The sequence below is a fragment of the Balaenoptera acutorostrata genome, chromosome 2, assembly GCF_949987535.1.
Source record: "Balaenoptera acutorostrata chromosome 2, mBalAcu1.1, whole genome shotgun sequence".
Classification (NCBI taxonomy): Eukaryota; Metazoa; Chordata; class Mammalia; order Artiodactyla; family Balaenopteridae; genus Balaenoptera; species Balaenoptera acutorostrata.
Genome location: NC_080065.1, coordinates 38,062,792 through 38,089,087, shown reverse-complemented (window position 1 = coordinate 38,089,087; position 26,296 = coordinate 38,062,792). Strand labels below are relative to the sequence as shown.

The window sequence follows — 26,296 nt, the reverse complement described above, 5'->3', positions numbered from 1 at the left end:
TTATGGAGACTCAGAAGTTCCAAGATCTGCAGTTGAACCCAGAAATCTGGTGAAGACCCAGTAAAGCCAATGGTGTAGTTCCTGTCCAAGTCCAATTGTGAAGGCAGGAGAAGACCAATGTTCCAGCTAGAAGACAGGCAGAGAGAGCAAATTCTCCTTTATTCAGCCTTTTGTTCTATTCAGGCCTTCAATGAAATGGATGAGGCTCACCCACATTGGAAAGGGCCACCTGTTTAACTTTGTCTATTCAAATGTTAATCTCATCCAGAAACTCCCTCACAGATACATTCATAATAATGTTTAACCAAATATCTGGGCAACGCCTCCAGTCAAGTTGACACATAAAATTAACCATCACATATGCCCTTCAGTGATTCTAGCTACACCTTTCAAAACATTAATACTTAACAATTCTACCTGGAATATAACCCAGACTTCCCCTCCCACACACACATTGTTTTGTTTAAAATGTAGTATTGAGCTTGCGAGACATAAATACAATTTTTTCATATAAATCAGCTAACAAGGATATTGCAAGGACACTTACATTCTAAAGTTTGGATATCAAAGTCCAAGAGGTGTTTCACGAGGGAAATGTTAAAGTATGCCAGTACTACCCTAAAAACATGTAAACATACGCACTAGCATACATGTGTAAGAATATTTGTAGCAGTGTTATTTACGGTAACCAAAAACTGCAAACACCTGAATGTCCACTTACAATAGTATGAATGAGTTATGAAATATGCATACAATGGAAGAGTGTATCACTAAGAAAATGGTATGCAAAACGCTATAGTATGGATGACCTTGCAAACACAATATTGAACAAAAGAAGAAAGATAAAAATAATTCCAACAGTATGGAGTCCACTCATATTAAGTTCAAAGCAGGCTAAACCAGGCCATTGTTTAGAGATGCACACATAGGTTGTAAAAGCATAAAGGAAAAGAAAGGTATGATTATCACAAAGCCAGAATAGTGGATACTTCCAGAGTGGAGGGATAGAATTATAATTAGGAAGGAAGCCACAAACAAGGTGGGTGTTCTTGGATGTTGCAAAATTTCTATTTTTTGACTTGGGTTATACCAGAGTTTGTTTTATAGGTATTCATTAGACAGTACAGATATATTTTATAAATTCTTCTGTAAGTACATATATTTCATAATAAGAAAAGAATAAGAGATGAATGGAAAAAGTTAGATTAGGCATTTATATAGGAGGTACAACTGCAAGATGCTGCTGGCAGGCACCAACCTCTGCTTGCTGTATCTGACCAAGTGTCAACACATGTATAATTGAACTGCAGAAGATAAAAGTAAGGACAACTAAAATAAGCCAGAGACAGAAGCATTTGCAAAGGAGCTTGCACTTAGAAAATGCTCAAAAACAACACATTTGTTGGATTGGAACTTGATGAATGGAAAAAGAAAACTTCCATATATGTAAAAGGCTTAAAGAAACAGTCTAGGGTCTTCCCTGGTGGCTCAGTGGTTGACAATCCGACTGCCAATGCAGGGGACATGGGTTCGAGCCCTGGTCCAGGAAGATCCCACATGCCGCAGAGCAACTAAGCCCATGTGCCACAACCACTGAGCTTGCGCCCTAGAGCCTGAGAACCACAACTACTGAGCCTGCGTGCTGCAACTACTGAAGACCGCGCACCTAGAACCCATGCTCCACAACAAGAGAAGCCACCGCAATGAGAAGCCCGCACACTGCAACGAAGAGTAGCCCCTGCTCACCGCAACTAGAGAAAGCCTGCACACAGCAACAAAGACCCAACGCAGCCAAAAAAAAAAAAAAAAAAAAAACCCAACAGTCTACAAGATTTAAAAATAAAACAAACACTAAACACCTTCATGGGAACATAATAGGCATTCATAAAATCATAAAATGTAAGAATACTGTGAACATGGCTTTGGGCAATAAATCCTGCAATTTTCAAGACATGAGGATGCCAACGAAATTCAAAAGAAATCATTTTCAATAATTAAAAGAAATTGTATCTTACACAGAAAGCAGTAAATATACAATAAGTCATAATTATTATATGTCCTTAAATTTTGGTATTGACAGAAAAAAATACCAAATAAATAAGCACCTAGCCAGAATATTCAGCCTCAGAAGAAAGCGTTCAATCATTTTATGACTGTTTAAAATTCAGTTAAAATAAATGTTTCTCAATGCTTTGACCAGGCTCTGGTACATGAGGCAAAAGTTCAGAAGCATTCTCCTATGACTTCCGATTTCCCATAGAGTGCTGCCCTCTGCAGGGAGAGCTGTGTCACATCTGATCCCACTTTTCCGTGGTAATTTTTGTAAAAATTTCCACTTTCGTTTTCATGAATGGAATGTGTCTATCTTCCTCCTGAAACACTTCATTTGAAATTACAGTCAGTTGTAAACAAGGTAAAGATGGCTATGACATGTTTTCAATTAAACTAAGAAAAAAATCTATTTTTGTATTTACAAAGAAAATCATAAAATGGAGAAAATATATATTATAAATTGTATTGCATTATTCAGTATAAGGAGAAATCAAATCTGAAATATTTTAAAGTAATTTTAAAAACAGGTATTCGGGCTTCCCTGGTGGCGCAGTGGTTGAGAGTCTGCCTGCCAATGCAGGGGACACGGGTTCGAGCCCTGGTCTGGGAAGATCCCACATGCCGCGGAGCAACTGAGCCCGTGAGCCACGAGTACTGAGCCTGCGCGTCTGGAGCCTGTGCCCCGCAGCGGGAGGGGCCACGATAGTGAAAGGCCCGCGCACCGCGATGAAGAGCGGTCCCCGCGCCGCGATGAAGAGTGGCCCCCACTTGCCGCAGCTGGAGAAAGCCCTCGCACGAACCGAAGACCCAGCACAGCCAAAAATAAAATAAATAAATAAATAAATAAATAAATAAATAAAAATTAAAAAAAAAAAAAAAAAAAGTAGAAAAAAAAAAAAACAGGTATTCAAGGCTAGATATATGAGCAATGAAAATGGATTTTTTTTTATATTGGAGTATAATTGATTAACAATGCTGTGTTAGTTTCAGGTGTACAGCAGAGTGATTCAGTTATACATATACATGTATCTATTCTTTTTCAAATTCTTTTCCCATTTAGGTTATTACAGAGTATAGAGCAGATTTCACTGTGCTATAGATTAGGTCCTTGTTGGTTATCTATTTTAAATATAGCAGTGTGTATATGTCAATCCCAAACTCCCAATCTATCCCTCCCCCCCACCCTTCCCCCTGGTAACCATAAATTCAATCTCTAAGTCTGTGTGTCTGTTTCTATTTTGTAAATAAGTTCATTTGTATCATTTTTTTTAGATTCTGCATATATGTGATATCATATGATATTTGTCTTTGTCTGACTTACTTCACTTACTATGATAATATCCAGGTACATCCATGTTGCTGCAAATGGCATTATTTCATTCTTCTTAATGGCTGAGTAATATTCCATTGTATAGATGTACCACATCTTCTTTATCCATTCATCTGTTGATGGACATTTAGGTTGCTTCCATGTCTTGGCTATTGTAAACAGTGCTGCAATGAACACTGGGGTGCATGTATCCTTTTGAACCATGTTTTTCTCTGGATATATATATGCCCAGGAGTGGGATTGCTGGATGATATGGTAACTCTATTTTTAGTTTCTTAAGGAACCTCCATACTGTTCTCCAGAGTGACTATACCAGTTTACATTCCCACCAACAGTGGGAAAACACCCTTTTCTCCATACCCTCTCCAGCATTTATTGTTTGTAGACTTTCTGATAATGGCCATTCCGACTGGTGTGAGGTGGTATCTCATGAGCAATGAAAATGGATTTTAAGATTACATCTTCTTAAATATTTGGCTTAGGGACTTCCCTGGTGGTCCAGTGGGTAAGACTCCACACTCCCAGTGCAGGGGGCCCAGGTTCAATCCCTGGCCGGGGAACTAGATCCCACATGCATGCTAAAACTAAGAGTCCACATGCCACAATTAAGAAGTCTGCATGCCACAGCCAAGAAGTCCACATACCTCAAGTAAGATCCCGCGTGCTGCAACTAAGACCTGGAGCAGCCAAAATAAATAATTAAATAAACAAATATTTTTAAAAAATATTTGGCTTAAATTGCTATTCTATAATTAAACAGCCATCATAAGAAAGAGGTTTCTTATTTCAATGATGCTGCCATCACTCAAAACCAGTTTTGAACTGTTTACATAAAACTGCCTTCAAAATTGTTTAAAAGAAATAAGAAAATCAGACTATTTTATAATTTTTTTTGTTTTTGCTAATAACATTACCAAATTTCATCATCAGCGTTACTTAGAAACTCAATTTTGAATGTCATTCTTACTTTAGAGCAGATAAGATTTTTGGAACTAAAGATTTTCCACCACCAAGGGTATTTGAAAGAATATGATGAATGATTCTAAGAAATTTTGAAAAAGGAATTCCAAGATATATATATATTGGAAGGGAAAACAATCATTTATATGTAAACTGTTGGGTGTCAGCTTCTGCCTAGAATGTAGAAAGTTGCAAAAGAATGTCATTCCTACCCTAGCAATAATAACAATCCAGATAACCCATAAAATCATAATTTATTAAAAAGTCATCAGAGAGCTAAGGATGGAGAAAAAATATCTAATGAATTAAAATCCAGAAAGTTACATACCTCTCTTGGGAGCAAAGCAACACAATAGCTTCTTTCATCCTTGGTGAAGCAGTAGAAAAGGAGAAAGCTGTCAGAGCAAGAAGAAAGGTAAGAAGAAAACTGGGATAACTCAAGAATTAAACTTCTGAAATTTTAACAAATTTTTGTAGACTAAGTGTGAGCTGGCATGATGGTTTAAAATCCTTAGAACACAGAATACAGCCGCCTACAACACTTCATAGCCTTCGCAGAGTAGTCATGAGAAATATTGGGGCTAGAGTAGGAATGCTTAAAAAACTTTCAAGCACTCAGGCTTTACATTGATACAAGGCAGCAGGCACCTAACTTTGGTGAAGAGGGGCAAGAATACTGAGAGAGACCTGCTCTACCAAGGTACAGTGTGCAGCACCTCATGAACTCCGAGGGCAGGAAAGGAGAACTGAGACAAGCTCTATAAGTTCTCCAGGCTGTACACTGAGTAAGAGCAATGATCATTTATGACTGAGAGAGGGGCAGGGAAGCTGATAGAGATTCTCCCCCGAGGTGTAAGCATAGGGGGTTTCTTGAAGTCTGAAGGCAGCATAGGAAAAACTGAACTGAACTCTTTAGGTACATGAGGTCTTCAATGGGTACAAAGCAATGACTGATTTTGGCTGGCGCAGAGGCAAGAAAGCTGCGAGATACCTCTCTGAGATGTAGACAAGCAGGGCCTGGGGAAGGCTGTGGGAAAAGCAGCAGAATGGAAACAAATCCTCCAGGTACTCAGGTCCCACATCTGGCTAAAAACAAAATTCTGATCCCTTGCACAAACTATTTGAAGTCTGTGGTGAAATAAATCTAACTAAAATAAAGAACTAAGCCTAGATCCAATTCAGTCATGGACTAGATTAACTCATCTCCTCACATTACTGGACTGACAGAAGGAACGTGCAATGGGTGTAAATATTATTGCTTCAGTTTCTATTGTTCTATTATCAATATCCAACTATCAATCAAAAATATGTGACATGAAAAAAGGGGGAAAAAATGTGACTCATTCTTAAGAGAGAAAAATCTGATCCAACATGGTCCAAGTGTTAGAATCATCAGAGGGAATTTAAAATAACAATGATAAATATATTAAGCAATCTCATGGAAAAGATGGATAGCATGTATAAACAGATGGGGAATTTGTTCCTGATACAAATGAAAACTATAAAAAGGAGCCAGATGGTAATCCTAAAAATGACAAATAAAATATAAGATGAAGAATTATTTTGATGGGCTCATTAGCGTTCTGAACACATCAGATAAAAGAATCAGTGAATTTGAGGACAATAGAAATTATCTAAATTAAAACACAAAGAGAAAAATTTAAAGAGGAGGGGGATCAAAACATCCAATAACTGTGAAACAAAATCAAATAGGCTATCATTTGTGTAGCTGGAGACCCAAAACAAGAAAAAAGAATAGAGCAGAAGAAATATTGGAAGAGATGACTGACAATTTCCCAAAACTGAGGAAAGATCAACCCACAGACCTAAGAAGTTCAGCGAAACCCAAGAACAGTAAATACAAAGAAAATTACACCTAGGCATATTATGGTTGTATGGTTGAAATCTAAAGCATAAAGATAAAATCTTAAAATGAGAAAAGATATATTACATACAATGAACAATGATGAGAATGATGGTTGACTTATCAGAAAAAACAATAAAGGGGATAAGCAATTAAACGACATCTTTAAAGTACTTAAAGAAAAACTGTTAATCTATAATTTTATATCCGGTAAAAATATCCTTTTAACATGAAGTCAAAATAAAGCCATTTGGAAGCTGGCAAAAACTGAAAGGATCCATCTCATCTCTGGCAGACCTGCACTGTAAGAAATATTAAATACTCACTAATGCTCTGTGGGTTTTTTTCAGTCATTTTAATGTGCTTCGTTTGTACAGTTTCAATTACTATGTCTTCAACTTCAATAATCATTTCTTCTCCAATGTCTACTCTACCATTAATCCCACCCGGTATGTTTTTCATTTCACACATTGCAGTTTTAATCCATAGAAGTCCAATTTGAGTCTTTTTAACATTTTCTGTCTTTACTTAACCTGTGCAGTATTTACTCCAGCTTCTTAAACTTAGGGAATATAGTTATAATAATTGTTTACTGTTCTCGTTTACTATCTTGTGTCCCATCTGGATTGGTTTTGATTATTTTTCTCCTTCTTATGGATCATAGTATCTTGCTTCTTTGCATGATAACTTTTTACTGGACATTACTAATTTTATCTTGTTGAATGCTGTATATTTTTGAATTCCTATAAATATTATTGAGCTTTATTCTGTGATATTGTTGTTATTTAGGAACAGTTTGAGCCATTCAGCTCTTCCTTATAAGCATTGTTAGGAGGAACCAGAGCAGCATTTAGTTTAGGAATGATTTTGCTGCTGCTGAGGCAAAACACTTCTGAGTACTCTACCTAACATTCCACAAATTATGAGGTTTTCCATTTTGGCTGGTGCCCTCTGTAAACACTGGGTATTATTCCCTCTAATCCTTTCTGCATTGAGCAGTTTCCTCACCCTCATGCAGTGATCAGTACTCAGCTGAAGACTCATGGAGGACTCTGTAGATCTCCAGAGATCTCTCTCCCTGTCTCTGAACAGCTCTTTCCTCTGTTACGCTCTTTCCTCCGAGCTCTTGGTTCCTTGGTCTCCCCAGACTTCCAGCTTCAACTTTGCAACTTAGGGAGACCTCCATGCTTTGGGATCTCTCTCCCTTTGGCCTGGGAAATCTGCAGGCAATAAGCTGGGACAATTATAGGTCTCATCTCATTTGTTCATATAGCGAAGGGAATCACTACCCTTTACTGCCCAATGTCTAATGTCTTAAAAACTGTTCTTTCATGTATTTTATCCAGTTTTTTGTTGTTTAGGCAGGAAAATAACTTGTGTTCCTCTGAATTTACTCTCCATCTTGATTAGAAACAGAAATCTTTGTATCATGCTTTTTAAAAATATTTTAAACCTATGTAGTCTGCACATATGACTGAAATGCTGATTTTTCCTTTCAGACTCACTCAAGTAGGAATACTCTAGGTCCTGTATGATATCAAATTTAGAATATAACATAAATAGTAAGTATGGACTTTGAAGTGGGCAAAGCAATCCATAAGCAGGAACACGCACACACAAAAAAGAAAGGCATACAAAAGGGCATTGACCCTATGATATTTACCCCTATTTACAGACTTTCTCCTCCTTTTTAAAATTCTTCTCTGACACTACTTACCTTTAGGACCAGATGTTCCTGTATTCCCTATGATTACTTTCTGCTCTGGAGAGGAAGTAACATAGGATGTCTAAAAACTCTTTTAGTTGTCAAAAAATTGCGCAAATTTGCGCACTCTGTTTTGTCTAGGTAATGTAGCTTTGCCCATTTTCTCTAGAATTTCTCTAGAAGTGAAGAAACATAAACATATGCAACTCACACCACACATTTATCAATTTTATACTAAGTTAGTTTCTGTGTTTTAGCTTTCATCCAGAAATGTAATTTAAGAATTTAAGTAATTGAGATTAATCTCTGATGTCTCTCTTTTGGATATCACTCAGATTTCAGAGAAACATATTTGTCACAATCAAAGATATGAAGTGATTAAAATAAAAAGTAATATCCTGTCTTCCGAAGTACACTGAAAAAAAGTAACATAGGGACTTCCCTGGCAGTTCAGTGGTTAAGACTCTGCGCTTCCACTGCAGGGGGCACAGGATTGATCCCTGGTTGGGGAACTAAGATCCTGCATGCCGTGTGGTGCAGCCAAAAAAAAAAGGCAACATGAGTGGTTTATAAATGCTTCTATTATTTGCAGTATTGAGAACAGGCCAACAGCTGGTGTTCAAATAACTAAAGCCTTTTACTAAAAATTCAGAATAGAGGGATTGGCTAGATGTGGATGGTGCATCATGATTATATGATTCAGTGCTTTGCTCAGGGATTGATGCTTTAAGGAGAGTGGTTATACAGCCCCAATTACTAAGCATCTTAATTTGAAATTCATATATGAGAGAGAAAAGAGAGAGGGAGAGAGAGAGGTGGATAGAGCAGAAGGAGGGAGAAGAAGAGGGGAGAAGGAAAAGGAGAGTGAGGGGGAGAGGGATAGGAAGAGAACTTATGAACATGTGTAACAGGATTTAGGTAGCATAGTACCTTTATCCTGCTTGAACCCTATCCTAGGTATATTAACCTACCTCACTTCTTTCCCCTTGCTTCTTGCTGTATATTTTCGATTGATTCAACTAACTGCATGATTAAATTATCTTGATTTGGTCTGTGAGCCCTTCTGTTCTATTACGTCTGGGAGAGCCTGCCTAGTAGAGTACTTGGAGACTACCATACATCAAGTTATTTCTTACCATGATGATGATTTACTTTGAAACAAATCTGATAAGATTCAAGTTTAATCCCATAATAAAGTCACTTTATTTCACTTGCCTCCCAATATTTCCAAAGAGAAAGAGAAGTAGAATTACAGAGGGCAAGTCTAAATAACGCAAATGCCTTGTGTTATGCAGAGGAACATCATCCTTCATGTGTCAAAGCTGAACAAAAGTTGAACACCTCTGAACTAGAAAATTAGCACTCCAAGTGCAAAGCTCCCATATCCTCTAGACTTAAATTGATATTTCTTTCTGTATCCAAATCTTCAGGTTTATTTCTTTGCTCTTTAATAAAGATACTAGATCACATTGGAAGTTGAGGTAGGGAAGTCACATAGGGAACATGCATCATTTAGCTTCATTCAGTTCCATTTTCGGTTTCAACAATAGCCACTCCCAAAGCTGGTATGAAAATCCTACATTCACTTTACCTTCTCAACTCCCACTGCCCCACCCAATTTCCCCACATTCTCCTATCATCTTCCTATTTGAACACTCTAAGTATACTGTGCTCTGTGTTGAAAATTTTTAGCAACCTAGGATGTGCTAGCATCATTACATAAAAAGCATAGCTGCCAGTGCTACATAAATTGAGAACAAGCAAAGCAGTGCTCTTTTACTTCATTAGCATTCAGTTTGCAACACTAGACTCCTAATTAAGAGATTCATAAGTATTCATATTCATTCAGGCTATTCTACTTTTTATTTGCTAATTTGGTTAGAAACATTTAGACACATTAACTGTTCTTCCAGTCAAAATGAATACTTGCTGTGTTTGTGGATAAGCCAACTGATGACTGTCTTTTCTTGAAAGCAAAATATAAAACATGTTTTTTTCCCATTTTCAATTTTCCTTTATTGCTTTATGTAAATCATTACATTTGGATGAAGGAAAGTAATTCTTCTAAGAGTGAACTTTTGAATTGTTATTGTTAGCTTCTTCCAATAGTAATAATGTCCTCAAGTTATGCTGGTAAATACAGTATAGGAAACAATGAACCTGAGAAGTTAGTTTCTTTGATAAAGAGAGTGATCAGATGCAGGGAGGGGTGACTTGAAGTTTTACCACTTGAGTAGTGGTTGAAGGATCAATGGATGATTATTCCAGAGAAAAGGTTTTACAGGCTGTGAAACAGTTTTTGTTTGAACATTAGAGAGAAATTTGATTTATTCTATGTTGCCTCAGAAGACACAACTAGAATTGATATAAGAAAATTATACGGAGGAAATTGCAGCTCAAGAAAAGAAGACCTGCTTAACAATTACATTTTAAACTGATCTGATTTTAGAATCCCACAGGATAATAGGGTCATTTAAATTAGAATCTCCATACACCTTCTGAATATCATACAAATCAGAGAGAATAAATAAAGCCATAATAACCCATGTTTACAGCATGACTAAAACAGAATAATACTTCAATTTACAAGTAACTAGGGAAATAAACATTCAGAAGCAAGCAGAGCCACCTCTGGAGCCCATTGTAGAGCAGCAAGTGGGCACTTGAGGTGTGGAATACAGATATAATTGTTTTCCAAAAGATAGAGTCCCACCCTTAGAGCATAAATGCTGAGAATAAGTCTGACACCTGGATATTCAGAGTACTGGCTGTGTGGAATTGAGAGGGAGAGCCTTGAAATTGTTTGCAATCAGAGGTGGGAGTTGTACCCCTTCTTGAAAAGAGTAGGAAAGACTTGGAAAGGGAATAGCTTTAAGGGGAAGAATTCATGTGGATTTGAGGGTGAAAGAGAAGAAGGAAATAAGCGGTAAAAATTAAAAGTTCTACACTAACATAAAATAGAAACATCAGAAGACTTCATTATCCTCTCTCCTTTGCCACCCTAACAATGTAGACATTCATGAAATAAGCTGCACTTCATCATGCCAACAGAAGAGGGCTCTCTTGAGCTAAGAAATCTAATTTGCCACCAAACTCATCCTTTTCTACACACAACGGTTAATGCTGGCCTAGAAAAATGTAAGATATTCCTAAAACTAACAGAATATAGAAGACAACATCTATATTAAAAGTATTGTAATAGAAAACAAAAAAAATGAAAATCAAAACATTTCAGATGATGAAAATTATTCCCAAAAAACAACCACAAAGCACAGAAAAACTATAACAAAATATGCCACACAAAATTAATTATCTTTAAACAAGCATTTGCAGGTGTGAAAAAAAACTCAAAGAATATATTTAAAAGTTCAAAATAGAAATGAACATAAAGTTAGGAAGATGTAAAATGAGAGTTAACAACACAGGGGAAAAAAATGAAGAAAAAAATCATCCTTCCTTGCATGATAACCAAGGAAGAACAGCTTAGACTGAGAATATAATGAGTGACATAAGCAAAAATTAAAACAGATAAAATAGTGAAAATGAAATAAAGAGAGAGGTAAAAATGGTCAGTAAAAAAGTGACAGAGAAGATAGGGGGAAAAAATCTAAGTAAGGAAATGGGCATTAACAAACGTATTAGTACAAAGATAACCCATTAGAACAAAAATAAAAATATAGAACATATAAAATACATAATATTTTATATATGACATGTAATATTAAAAATATCTAGAGAACATATCAAAATTAAAAAAAAGAAATACACAAAGAGATTACAAAAAAAGGAAACTACAGTTTCAAATTTTCAATATCTGCAAATCAATCATTGTGATACACCATATTACCAAATTGAAGATTAAAAATCATATGATCATCTCAACAGATGCAGAAAAAGCATTGACAAAATTCAACATTCATTTATGATAAAAACTCTCCAGAAGGTGGGAATAGAGGGAACATACCTCAACATAATAAAGGCCATAGATGACAAACCCACAGCTAACATCATACTCAACGGGGAAAGCTGAAAGTATTCCCTCTAAGATCAGGCACAAGAGAAGAATGCCCAGTCTTGCAACTTTTATTCAGTACAGTATTGGAAGTCCTAGACACAGCAATCAGACAAGAAAAAGAAATAAAAGGAATCCAAATTGGAAAGGAAGAAGTAAAACTGTCATTGTTTGCAGATGACATGCTACAACAGATAGAAAATCCTAAAGACGCTACCAAAAAACTACTAGAGCTCATCAATGAATTCGGTAAATTGCAGGATGCAAAATTAACACACAGAAATCTGTTATATATCTATACACTAACAACAAACTATCAGAAAGAGAAATTAAGGAAACAATCCCATTCATCATCACATCAAAAAGAATAAAACACTTAGGAATAAACCTACCTAAGGAGGTAAAAGACCTATACTCAAAAACCTATAAGATGCTGATAAAAGAAATCAAAGATGACACAAACAGATGGAAAGATATACTGTGTTCTTGGATTGGAAGAATTAATATTGTTAAAATGACCATACTACCCAAGGCAATATACAGATTCACTGTAATTCCTATCAAAATACCAATGGCATTTTTCACAGAACGAGAACAAATAATCTTTAAATTTGTATTGAAACACAAAAGACCCCAAATAGCCAAAACAATCTTGAGAAAGAAGAATGGAGCTGGAGGAATCACACTCCCTGACTTCAGACTATATTATAAAGCTACAGTAATCAAGACAGCATGGTACAGGCACAAAAACAGACACATAGGTCAATGGAACAGAATAGCCAGCCCAGAAATAAACCCACACACCTATGGTCAATTAATCTATGACAAAGGAGGCAAGAATATACAATGGAGAAAAGACAGTCACTTCAATAAGCAGTGCTGGGAAAACTGGACAGCTACATGTAAAAGAATGAAATTAGAATGTTCTCTAATGCCATATACAAAAATAAACTTGGGACTTCCCTGGTGGCGCAGTGGTTAAGAATCCACCTGCCAGTGCAGGGGACATGGGTTCAATTCCCAGTCCAGGAAGATCCCACATGCCGCGGAGCAACTAAGCCCGTGCGCCACAACTACTGAGCCTGCGCTCTACAGCCTGCAAGCCACAACCACTGAGCCTGCGTGCCACAACTACTGAAGTCTGCGCACTTAGAGACCATGCTCCACAACAAGAGAAGCCACCACAATGAGAAGCCCGCACACTGCAATCAAGAGTGGTCCCCACTCGCCACAACTAGAGAAAGCCCGCACGCAGCAACAAAGACCCAACGCAGCCAAAAATAAATTTAAAAGTAATGATAATAAAATAAAATAAACTCAACATGGATCAAAGACCTAAATGTAAGACCAGAAACCATAAAACTTCCAGAGGAAAACACAGGTGAACACTCTTTGATATACACTGTAGCAATATTTTTGGATCTGACTCCTAAAGCAAAGGATAAAAGCAAAAATAAACACATGGGGCTAAGTTAAACTTAAAAGCTTTTGCACAGAAAAGGAAACCATAAACAAAATGAAAAGACAAGCTACTAAATGGGAGAAAATATTTGCAAATGATATGACTGATAAGGCATTGATATCCAACATATATAAACAGCTCATATAACTCAACATCCAAAAAAACAAACAATCCAATTAAAAAATGGGCAGAAAAACTGAATAGACATTTTTCCAGAGAGGAAATGCAGATGGCCAACAGGCACATGGAAAGAAGCTCAACGTTGCTAATCCTTAGGGAAATGCAAATCAAAACCACAGTGAGATATCATCTCTCACCTGTGAAAATGGCTATCATCAAAAAGAACACAAATAACAAATGTTGGCAAGGATGTGGAGAAAAGTGAAGCCTCATACAATGTTGGTAGGAATGTAAATTGGTGCAGCCACTGTGGAAAACAGTATGAAGGTTTCTCAAAAGACTAAAAATAGAACTACCATATGACCCAGCAATTCCACTCCTGAGTGTGTATCAAAAAAACCCTCAAAAACACTTATTTGAAAAGATACATACACCCCAATGTTCATGGCAGCATTATTTACAATTGCCAAGATATGGAAGCAACCTAAGCATCCATCAACAGATGAATGGATAAAGAAGATGTGGTATATATATACAATGGAATACTACTCAGTCATAAAAAAAAGAATGAAATTTTGCCATTTGCAGCAATGTGGATGGACTTGGAGGGTATTATGCTAAGTGAAATAAGACAGAGAAAGACAAATACTGTATGTTATCACTTATATGTGGAATCTAAAAAGACAACACACTAGTGAATATAACAAAAAAGAAGCAGACTGGCAGATAAAGAGAACAAACTACTGGTTACCATTGGGGAGAGGGAAGGGAGGGGGCAAAATAGGGGTAGGGGGATTAAGAGGTACAAACTACTATGTATAAAATAAGCCACAAGGACATGTTGAACACAACAAGGAATACAGTCAATATTTTATAATAACTATAAATGGAGTATGACCTTTAAAAATTGTGAAGCACTGTATTGTACACCTATAACATATAATATTGTACATCAACTATACTACAATAAATAAATCAATTTTTAAAAAGAAATATATAATACATAGTAAATATTACTTGAAATAATATGTAATAATCATATCAATAAAAATGGACTTAACTGACCTATTAAATAAAAAAACATTTTCTAATTGGCTCATGTAGCAAAACCCAACTGCTAAACAAACCCAACTGTTAAATAAACAGACTCACTTAAAACAAAGTGACTCAGAAAAGCTGGACCAGGTAAATACAAGTAAATAAAAAATCCTGATATTCCATAAGGGAGACTTTAGGGTTAAAAGTATTAATTAAGACAAAGAGTTTACTAGATAATACTGAAGGATCCAATTCACAGTAAAGAAAAAATGGCTATGAATATATATTCACCAAATAATGCAGTAACTTCCTTAATAAAGCAAGCAGAAATAGACAGAATACAGTAATAACAGGTAACGTCAATACTTCACTCTCTCTCAAAAAAGATCAAAAGAACAAAAAAATTTAAGTTTTATACAACCCAAATAACGTAATCAATAAAGTAGCTCTTACTGACACCTATCAAAAAGAACATACCTTCTCAAATGTACATGACACATTCAGTAAATCTGACCATCTATGAGGTCATCACAAAACCTCTGTAAGTTTCACAAAGTAAAATTAATACCACATTCTCTGATTATAAAACAACAATTAGAAATTAATTAAAACAGAAAACAAAAAGACTCTTCAATGAAAAATTTTAAACTTTCTATTAAACAGTTCTTTGGAAAAGAAAATAAAAATTAAAATTTCAGAATTTCTAAAGAATCATGATATAAAAACATCACATTAAAGAATCTATGGAATACAATAAAAGCAGTGATAAAAATAATCAAATTCCTAAGAAAGAAAGTAGAAGAGAGAAGGGAAAAATAACTGCAGACATTAATGAGGTATAAAAGAGAAGAGCAAAGCACAAAATAAATCAAAACTCTAGTTCTTGAAAAATAAGTAATAATATAGACAAAGGAGACAGCACACAAATACAAAATAAGAAATGATCAAGAGGAATTAATCACTGAAACAGGATCTATTTAAAAATCATAAGTAGTTTCCAAATATCTATGCAAATAAACTGGAAAACCTAGATGCAATAAATAATTTCTCAGGAAAAATTGGTCCCTAGAGAGACAGATTAAGCAATTTCCATAGAATAGAGAAAGTCATCAAAGAACTATCCTGTAATAAAGGAATCAGAACCAGATGTTTTCAGAGAATAAATTCTACCAAAATTTTAAAAACCACATGTTCCCAGTATTACCTAAACTGTTTCAGAGAATGGAAAAAAGAAAAACTTTATAATCATTTTTATGAAGCAAGTGTAACACTAATACATCAACCTGATAAAGATATCACACTTTCAAAAATTCTTATGAATTCACATACATTCATACTAAAATTTTTAAAGCAAATATTAGCAAAAGATTTTAACACTACACAAAAATAATACAATATGAGGCAAGAGAGATTTATCCCAGAAGTGTCAGAATGGTTCAGTATTAATCTAACATATTTCACCCTATTAAAAATTTAAGGAGAAATACCATGATTATCACCATAGGTGCTAAAAAGACCTCTGATGCAATTTGTCACCCATCCCTCATTTTAAAAAAGCACTTAGTAAGATAGTATTTAATGCATACTTCCTTAACATGATTACTAAACCATCACTCCTAAAGCCAATATGTTACATAGTGGGAAACCTCTGACTAGAGGCATTTCCACCAGGATGAGGAACAAGTCAAGAAAGGAGGTTCACTGTCTCACTACTCTTTAACATACTACAGGTATTAGCAAAGCAAAATCACATAGAAGATTAAACACTGTAAAATAAGAAGTAAAATCTCCCTATTTGCAGATGATGCCTTTATATCTAGAAAATCAAAGGAATCAAAAAAACTAAATCAAACCATAAAGTAGGATATAAATTTAATACACAAAAATCAATAACTTTCACATATACAAATAATAACTAGAATATAGAAGGTTAAGGGAAAACTCCATTTATAATAGGAAAAATAAAGATAAAATTCTTAAAAATAAACTTAACAAAAAGTGTGCAAAATATATGTATATAAGGAAAACTTGAAAACACTTCTGTTTTGAATAAACGGAAGCACATCCATTGTCTTGGGTGGGACGACTCAACATCCTAACTACGTAATTTCTCTCCAAGTTATTATACATATGTGTAATATATTTATGCATGGGTATACATAGCATTTCCAATAAAAAATACAAATTTTTAAATAAGTTGATATTATAGGTCATATTGAAAAATAAATATTTAAGAATATGTTAGAAAACCTTTCAAAAGAGGAATGATGGAGGACAAGCTCTATCAGATATTCAAAAATGTTAAAACCCCTCTATAAGTGTAACAGTGTAGCATTAGAGCAGGAACACAGAAACAGACAGAAAAGCAAGGCTAAACTCGATTACATGAACAAATTTAGTGTCTAATAAGATGGTATCTCAAAACACTGGGGGGAATATGGTCACTTTTAATAAATTACAGTTGATCCTTGAACAACACAGATTGGAACTGTATGGATGCACTTATATGCAGATTTTTTTTTCAAAAGTATTTACTCCTACTACATGGAAGTGGAATCGTGGATACCGGAGGAATAGTGTATACAGAGAGCTGACTATAAGTAATACACGGATTTTTGACTGCATGGATGGTCAGCACCCCATCCCCCATGTTGTTCAAGGGTCAACTGTATGATGAAACAATCAAATATTCATTTGGAGAAAGACAAAATTGAATTCACACTTCACAATATACCTGAACACACTCCAAATGGATCCAAGATTTATGTGTAATATATGAAACCACACAAGTATATACAAGTAGAAACATGGGTAAATTCCCTTATAACCCGGGTGTTGGTAAAGAATTTCTAACTATTACCAAAATATATATATAAAACAAAAGAAAATGTTAATAAATTAGACTACATTTTTTAAAAGCTTTGCACATCCAAAATACAATAAGTAAAGTCAGAAGACAAATGATAAACAGGGGAAAAAAATACTTCCAACATACATCATAGACATAGATTTGTCTCCCTGATACACCCAGCCCTTTAAATTTTGAGGGGAAAAAAGAACAATTTGATATAAAACTGGGCAAAGGCATGAACAGAAAGCTCAAAGGAGAAAAAATTCAAATGGTTCTAATAATGTTCATAAAAATAACCTCGAAAAATCAGGCTGAAGTAATACTAGTCCATACAATGTAGCAAACGATTTATTACCAGTTACTACTTTCTATTTCATTTAGTAAATTATTAGTCTAGATTTCTAACTTAACAGTATATTATTTTAAAAGGAAGCAGACTCACAGATATAGAGAACAAACTAGGGTTACCAATGGGGAGAGGAAAGGGGGTAGGAGCATAATAGGGGTAGCAGCTTAAGAAGGGCTTAAGAGATACAAACTATTAGGTTTAAAATAGAAATTTTAGTTAAAATAGAAATTTGGCAAAGGAATATTTAATTTATTTAAAACTTTTAAGAACCCTATGAGGTAGGTACTACTATTATTTATCTTCATTTTAAATTAGGGAAACTCAGGCACATAGAAGATAAGAATCTTGCCCAAGATCATAAAATAATAAAGATTTGAACCCAGACCAATCTGGTTTTAGGGTCTTTGCACATAATAACTTAGCTATGCTACTTCTAACAACTTCTTATACAGATGTGTAGAAAGAATAAGCAGCTAGAAATTTTTAAATACAGGAAATTTAATTTGATGAGACTGGTAGCAAGAATCAGATCTCATATGTTATGCAAATTTGCTTAGGACTTATTCCAAGGATCAAAGAATATGAAGGTAAACACAACCCCATCAAAAAAAAAAAAAACAGTAAAAAGTCATCATACTATATAGTAAAAATGAAATAATGATGAAAATCATGAGGAAAATGAGACTTTGTGAGACTTTTCACAATATATAATAATAATTAAGTAAGTAAAGTTCAGATAATGGGTGTAGACATAATGTTAAAAATGTTTTAACAAATGAACATTGTAATATAGGAGATCATAGATGATAAGGTGTTTAAAAGACAATGTAAAAACCACTAAAAGTTTTGTTTTCAGATAGAATGTAGGTCACAAAAGATTGTTATTGCAGCAAGAAAACACAGGATAAAATTAAAATTATACTTTAAGCCAGCAAAGAGTAGAAGATACGAAGAAATCTAAATAAACTAAATTCCAAAGAGAATCAGGCTATTTTAGTGATCAAAGAGCTACACTGCTTTTATGGGACCAATTGCCTATTCTGGGTATCTGTGGATGGAATAGCAGCTCTGTCATAGGAAGAGAGATTTTGCTGGGATGAGAAAAATACCACTGAAGCTTTTAATTACAAAATGACTGGCACAACATATTGTAAATGAAAGAACTCCAAACGTGAAAACAAGCTGTTGAGCCCACCAATTCTCCCCCACAGGAATTTTGGCAAGAGACAAAGAGGGCAGAAAAATGTCTCACATTTTTGTTCAGTGCTTAGGTTTCAGGACCCTGCTGGAATTACATCTAGAGATGAACTGAAACTGACTATATAGGCAACCCAACCCCTTTCCAGATGATAATAAGATCAGCTCCTTGGTGGTAGCATAACATATTGGGGATTGGCACAAAAGGAAACAAGAGATACGATCTGATTTGTAAAAGAGATAAGTTAAATAAAGATATGGTCCAGCTCCAAGTCAACCTAGCTGACTGCTGAAAAAAGGAAGGATGGCTGAACTTGCCTGAAAAACAAAAGACAAAATAAAAAGTATTATCTACTTCACAATCTACCATTCTCTTAAGGAAAAATTCCCTGCATATAATTTTTAAAAACAGGAGACATACAGAGACTTCCCTGGTGGTCCAGTGGGTAAGACTCCGTGCTCCCAATGCAGGGGGTCTAGGTTCAATCCCTGGTTGGGGAACTAGATCCCACATGCATGTCGCAGCTAAAAGTTCACACGCCACAACTAAGATGTCTGCATGCTGCAACTAAAGGTCTCACATGCCACAACTAAGACCCGGTGCAGCCAAAATAAATAAAAGAATAATTATAATAAATAAATATTTTTTAAAAATAGGAGACATATAAAGAAATAGGAAAAATATGGCCCCAAATCAAGAGAAAATATAGTCAATAGAGGTATGGTATGCTCACAAATGACCTAAGTTGAAATTAGTTAAAAATGATTTTTAAAAAGTATTTAAATATGTTAAAGAATGTAGTGGAAAAGACAGAATGAATGAAGAGACAGAGTTTTAGCAGAAAAAGGGAAGCTCTAAAAAAGTGAAAATTTTAGAACTAAAAAATATGATTAAATTTTTAAAAAATGGATATAACAAAAAACTAGACAGAATAGAAAAAAAACACAAGCTGCATGGTGTGGCCAAAAAATAAATAATATTTTGTGGGACAAAATATCAAATGATCTAATATATGTGTAACTGGGAGTTCCAGAAGCTGTGGAGAGAAAGAACTGGACAGCGTAAATATTTACATATATTTAAATATATTGGCTAAAGATTTTCCAAAACTGATGGCATATGGTCAGCCAGAGATCCAAGAGTTTCAGTTCTTTAGTTTAGTTCAAAACTAAGAAATCATTCCCAGACACATCAAACTGTTGAAAATTAAAAATAAAGAAAAAAAAGTAAAGCAGCCAGGGAAGCATAACACATTCAATTCAGGGAACAAAAATAGCAATGATAGCTGACTCTTGTCAAAAACAGTGGAAGCCAAAGGTAATGGAATTATATCTTTAAAGTGCTGAAAGAAAAAAGTCAACCCAAGATTCTATTTCCAGATGGATATTATAATTCCTAAAGCAACTACTAAAAAATAATATAAAGTGATATAGCTAAAATGTCAAAATGCTTTTTGGCCCAACAACTTCCTACTGGAATAATTCTTCTGCAGAGAACATAATATTAATACAAAAAAGGCAGCTACCTGATACCACTGAATAGTGAAGAGAAGCAGGCAAATTTTGGCAGAGAGTATACACTCTGGGAAGTTCAACAGAGTAATTTCCCACTTTTTTTTTTTAACTTGTAGATTGTGGGTAGGCATTGGTATACCCATTGTAGCATGGGGAACTGGTAGAATAATCACAGCCTTTCTGGCATGGGGAATGAGAGTACTGACACGGGGCAACTGCAGCCATTAGAGAGAAAAGCCAGAGTCTTAGAAAAGAAAAATCTAGGAGGGGAATCCCCAAATTCTGTCTGTATCTTTGCATCTTGAGCGCAAAACCAACTCAAGTTGCTCACTTAAAAAAAAAAGACATGAACTGAGAGTGGAGCTATTGCCCACGGGACAGAGTTTGTAACTTATGTCTAAACATGTTAACTGATTAAATGAAAGAAACATCATCCATTGGAGAAAAATAGCAGAATCCAGAGTCTCCACAACTTAGCATTTATATTTTTCAGGATACAATACAAAATTCTGCAACATAACAAAGAAAAGTGAGAATGACACGCATTCCCTTCATAAAAGAAAATCAACTGAAATCAACTCTTTCAGATTTTGGAATCAGCAGACAAGGATTTTAAAGCAGCCATTACAACCATTCTCAGTGATATAAAGGAACATATGCTCTCAATGAAACAAAGGAAATCTGAGAAGAAAAATAAAATTTGGGGAAAAAAACAGAAATTGTAGAACACAAGATCTAACTGAAAAATTCACGGGATTTATTTAACAAGAGAATTGAGATGAAAGAGGAAAGAGTTTGAGAACTTGAACATTAATCAGTTGAAACTACCCAAACTGAAGAACAGAGAAAAAAAGACTGAAAAAAATGAGCAAAGCCTCAGAAACAGGTTAAATAACAACACATTTAATGGTGTTACACAATGGAGACCTAAGAGGGAAGAAAAGAGGAAAGAATGGGGAAGAAAATATATTTGAAGAAATAATGACCCCAAATTTCCCAAACTTGGTGGATGACATGAATTTATATATTCAATATGCTCATTAACCCCCAAGTTGGATAAATATAAAGACAACCATACCTAGGCACACTATGGTGAAAGTGTTGAACACCAAGACAAAAAGTAAACTTGAAAGCAGAAAGAAAATTACATTCAAGGGAATGAAGATGCAATTAGTGAATGACTTCTTATCAGAAATTAGAGGCTAGAAGAGAACAAAAGAACATCTTGAAATGGCTGAGAGAATAAAATTGTCAACCCATGATTTTATATACAGGCATACCTCAGAAATACTGCGGGTTTTGTTACAGACCACTACGATAAAGCAAATACTGCAATAAAGTGAGTCACACAAATTTTTTGGTTTCCAAGTACATAGAAAAGTTATATTTACAGTATACTGTAGTCCATTAAGTGTGCAACAGCATTATGTCTAAAAATACAATGTAAATATCTTAATTAAAAAATACCTAACTGCTAAAAAATGCTAATCATCTGAGCCTTCAGCAAGTCATAGTAGTAACATCAAAGATCACTGATCACAGATCACCATAACAATTATAATAATAATTTAAAAGCTTGAAATATTATAAGACTTATCAAAATCTGACACAGAGACATGAAGTGAGCAAATGTTGCTGGAAAAATGGCACTGATAGAGATGCTCAGTGCAGGGATGCCACAAACCTTCAATTTGTAAAATACATGTGTCTGTGGAACACAATAAAGCAAAGTACAATAAAATGAGGTATGCTTACATCTTGAAAAAAATAAAAGAAAACTTTCACTATTTAAAAAATTTTTTTCTTCTTTTAATTTCTTTATAATATATATGACTGTTTCATCAAAAACTGTAACACTGTCTTCTGGGATTTATAACATATGTAAGTGTAATACATTCAATAGGTGTTAGCAAAAAAAGAGTGGTGAGGAGAATAATAGGGCATAAACAGTTACATTTTGACATATTACACATATTGGTACAATATTAACTATAAGAAAACTTTGGACGGTATATATGTTGTAATCACTAGAGCAACCTCTAAAAAATGCAAAGAGAAAAGCTACTAGAAAAATTTTAATCAATTTCTAAAAAAATATAATTCAAAATAGAACAGAAGGAGGAGAGAAACAACATTGGTAAAGAAGGGATAAATGAAAAAGCAAATAATAGAACAGTAGATCTGAACCCAATCATATCAATAATCACATTAAATGTAAATAATCTAAACATTCTAATTAAAATGTAGGTATTGCCAGAATGGAAAAGGAAAAGGCAAGACTTACTATATTCTATCTATAGGAGATACTTAAAATATAAAAACAAATTTAGGGGCTTCCCTGGTGGCGCAGTGGTTGAGAGTCTGCCTGCCGATGCAGGGGACACGGGTTCGGGCCCTGGTCTGGGAAGATCCCACATGCCGCGGAGCAACTGGGCCCGTGAGCCACAACTGCTGAGCCTGCATGTCTGGAGCCTGTGCTCTGCGACAGGAGAGGCCACGACAGTGAGAGGCCCGCACACCGCGATGAAGAGTGGTCCCCGCTCGCCACAACTAGAGAGAGCCCTCGCACAGAAATGAAGACCCAACACAGCCAAAAATAAATAAATTAATAAAAAAAAACAAATTTAGGTTGTATGTAAATGGATGGAAAAGATATACCATGAGAACAATATTTTTTAAAAGCTGAATTGATTAATACTAGAAAATGGATTTCAAGACAATAAGTATTATCAGCAAAAAGGACATTTCATAATGATAAAAAGGCCAAATCATCAGGAAGATAAAGTCATATATGTGTGTGCATTTAAAAACAGCATCAAAATACATGAAGCAAAAATTGGCAGAATTAAAAGGATAAATAGGCAATCACAGTTGAAGATTTTAATGCCTTTCTATTAGTAATTGATAAAACAACTATACAGAAATCAATATAGCCATATAAAAATATCTGGACATCGTCAACTACCTTGACCTAATAGATAGATACCAAATATTACACCAAAAAACTATAAAATATAAACTCTTTTCAAGTGCATGTGGTACACTCGCCAGAATAGACCATAAGCTGGGCCATAAAGCAAGTCTCAATAAATTTAAAAAGACTGAAATTTTACAGAGTATGTTCTCTGGTAAAAAGATAATTGAATTAGGTGTCAATAAATTATCTAGGAAATAGAGATTAAACAACACTAAAACAATATTACTAAATAATCACTGGATTGAAAAAGTAATCACACGGGATTAGAAAATATTTTAACTGAATGATAATAAATATACAATATAAAAAAAGTGTGGATGCAGCTAAAGAGGGCTTGAGGAAAATCTATAGCTTTTTCTTTTTTTTTTTTTAAGAAATAGAATCAATGACCTAAGTTTGTACCTTAATAATCTAAAAAAGGGAAGATGAAATTAAAATTTTTTTTTACATTTAAAAAGCAGAAAAATAGAGATTAGAGCATAAATCAATGAAACAGAATATAGAATAAATCAATAAAACCTAAAGCTGGTTCTTGAGAATAATAAAATCAGTAAAACTCTAGCCAGACTGATCATGAAGAAAAAAGACATAAATTACCAACATCAGGAATGAATGAGGTAACATAACTACATATAATTAAAAAAAGGGGGGAGTAGATCTACTTTTGGCATAACAGTATGAAGAGTTCCATGTAATGGCTCCCTAGAGAAACTAGAGAAAATTAATTTTTAAAAATCATTAAAATCTCTGTAAATGGTCCTAAGAGCATACAGCAAATGAAGAAACATTTATTCAAAAATATATATATACTAAAACTCAGTAAGAACAGTAAGAGTCTGTGGGATTTGAACCAAGACCCACTCCCCTCCTTCCCTCCTCCAGCTCAGAAAGAAGAAACTCCATTCTAGACTGGGGCAGCTGAGGAAACAGCACTCTCTCTCCAAGTCAGAGGGCGACCTTCCTAGGAGGAGCAGGATGTCAGCATTTCTCATTCTGCCCCCAACTATACAAGTGCTGAAGCTAAGTTCTGGATAAGTGCACCCAAGATGTGAGAGCGCCTTTCTTTGAAACGGCACCTGCTCGAAGGATGGAGGCTGTATCTTGGGTGCAGCACCACTAAGAATATTATGCTTTTTTTTATTATAACTTAAAAATTCTTCAATTCCAATGAGATAGGAGGACTGTAATGTTTCCTCTGCAAAGTGCAAGCAATTAGTGAATAGGCGGTCATATGATCATGAGCATCTCTGGAATATTTTCTCTATGAGTAAGGAATAAAATTTGGCTTTAGCACCTCATGAGCTTTCAAAGTTATTTGAAAATAGCAAGAATTTCCAGTTATTTTCACTGAATTAGTATTGAATATGACATAAAGTTAATTCCTACTGTTTCAGAAAAGAAACAGAAGTTGTATGGCCAAAATAGTAAATGAAATTCCAGTGAATATTCAGTTTTAAATAGAACATTTATTAAAAACAGATAGAAACTTATTTTCTGATAACCATTTAAGGACCTTTGAAAAGAATCTATTGAAAGCTTAGTAAATTTGCTATTCCCCACTATGGCAATCTTTGAAACGAAAAGAAGAGAAACCACAAAGAATGAGAGAGGCACAAACTTGTTTTTCCAGAATTTAATATTAAAAAAAATATATATATATATAAGTTATTTTAAAATATTAAAAGGTTCATTTTGGGGCCAAATGCTAGCACTGAAACTTTTTTCTTGTAATTGATTTAAGGTAAAAAGTAAAAATTATATTAAAAAATAGAGTAGCTACAGCTGTCCAATATAAACCCTACCTGCAAAAAGGCAGGGCAGAATGAGCTGACTTGAGCAAATATCCACATCACGACCTTAGTAACAAGTTTCAAATGCTTTCAGTTCCCAAGGTCTAAAAGGAGGATCATCTTGCATGCTTAGATTCTACTTCTTCAAGAATCCACTGAATGCCATTCAAAAAACCAGTTAAAGTTTCAGCCTCTGTATCCTGGACCTATGAGCAAATAAAAGAGATTACTGTCAATAAGAAACTGAGTGAAAAATCTTATAATTAAGTGGGACATTTTCCTGGACACTCAAAAAAGAACAGGACTAAAAAAATCCCAATAAACTTTGGGTGAGTCACTCAAGTTTGGTCTTCTAGAGAGCTTAGATTAAAAAATATCATCTTCTCTTCTGTCTTATAATTACTACCAATATGAGGTTTATTACTTATCTCAGAGGTCAGCTTTGATACCAAATATCTCCCACCAATTAAGCTACTAAAACTGACTTTTAGAATGTTATTTTATTAAAGAGAATGAGTAGAAAAGAATTTTAAAAATAAAAATCAATTAGAAAGTAGAGTGAAAACTAAAATGAGATTTTTCTCACCAGAGAAAATAGGACCTTACCATCCATGGGTGGCTTAGATGATTCAGACGCAGCTCATGGGCCAAATAAAAACAGGGCATTCTTTTTACATTAGCTTGAGAAATACAAGATAAAACCAGCATTGGTCTTCCTGAAGATCCAAAAGCTGGATCTGTCATTGCCATAATACGAGAAAATTCATCTTGCCATTCATGACCTAAGGAATGTAGTCAAAACCCTTAATTTGCATTACTTGTAATGACTTAAAAAATAATAAAACAAAATTAAGAACTAACAAAACAAGGGAAGCAAAAAATTACCAGGATCCAAACATAACAAACTGCCTCTATTGCTGTGTTCATTTACTGTTCTTTCGTAAAACTACATTAATCAGCCTTGCAAGGATAGGAATTTAGGTGAAATCAGAGAGAACAAAAACAGTACCACTCAGATGTCTCTATGGTTTAAAAGCAAAAATACTTTGATATAGATATTTTCCTCTCACAAAT

General features: G+C 34.6%; 1 protein-coding gene across 5 annotated transcripts in view; it reads right to left on the bottom strand.

Moving 5' to 3' along the window:
- Window positions 1-3: 3 nt before the first annotated feature.
- Window positions 4-26,296, bottom strand: part of FBXO4 (F-box protein 4) — a 38,216-nt gene continuing 11,923 nt past the window's right edge. Inside the window, exons 6-9 of one of the 5 annotated variants that reach the window (XR_009007319.1) lie at window positions 25,829-26,004; window positions 25,235-25,428; window positions 4,671-4,737; window positions 55-126 (exon numbers count right to left, since the gene is read on the bottom strand). Coding sequence is in view for 3 of the 5 variants with exons in the window: in XM_057541859.1 (XP_057397842.1) it covers window positions 25,339-25,428; window positions 25,829-26,004 (266 nt within the window). In the remaining 2 variants the exon portion in view is untranslated. Of the gene's footprint in view, window positions 127-4,670; window positions 4,738-25,064; window positions 25,429-25,828; window positions 26,005-26,296 lie in introns of those variants that run through there. The other 4 variants (XR_009007320.1, XM_057541859.1, XM_057541860.1 and 1 more) reach the window with 4 other exon arrangements.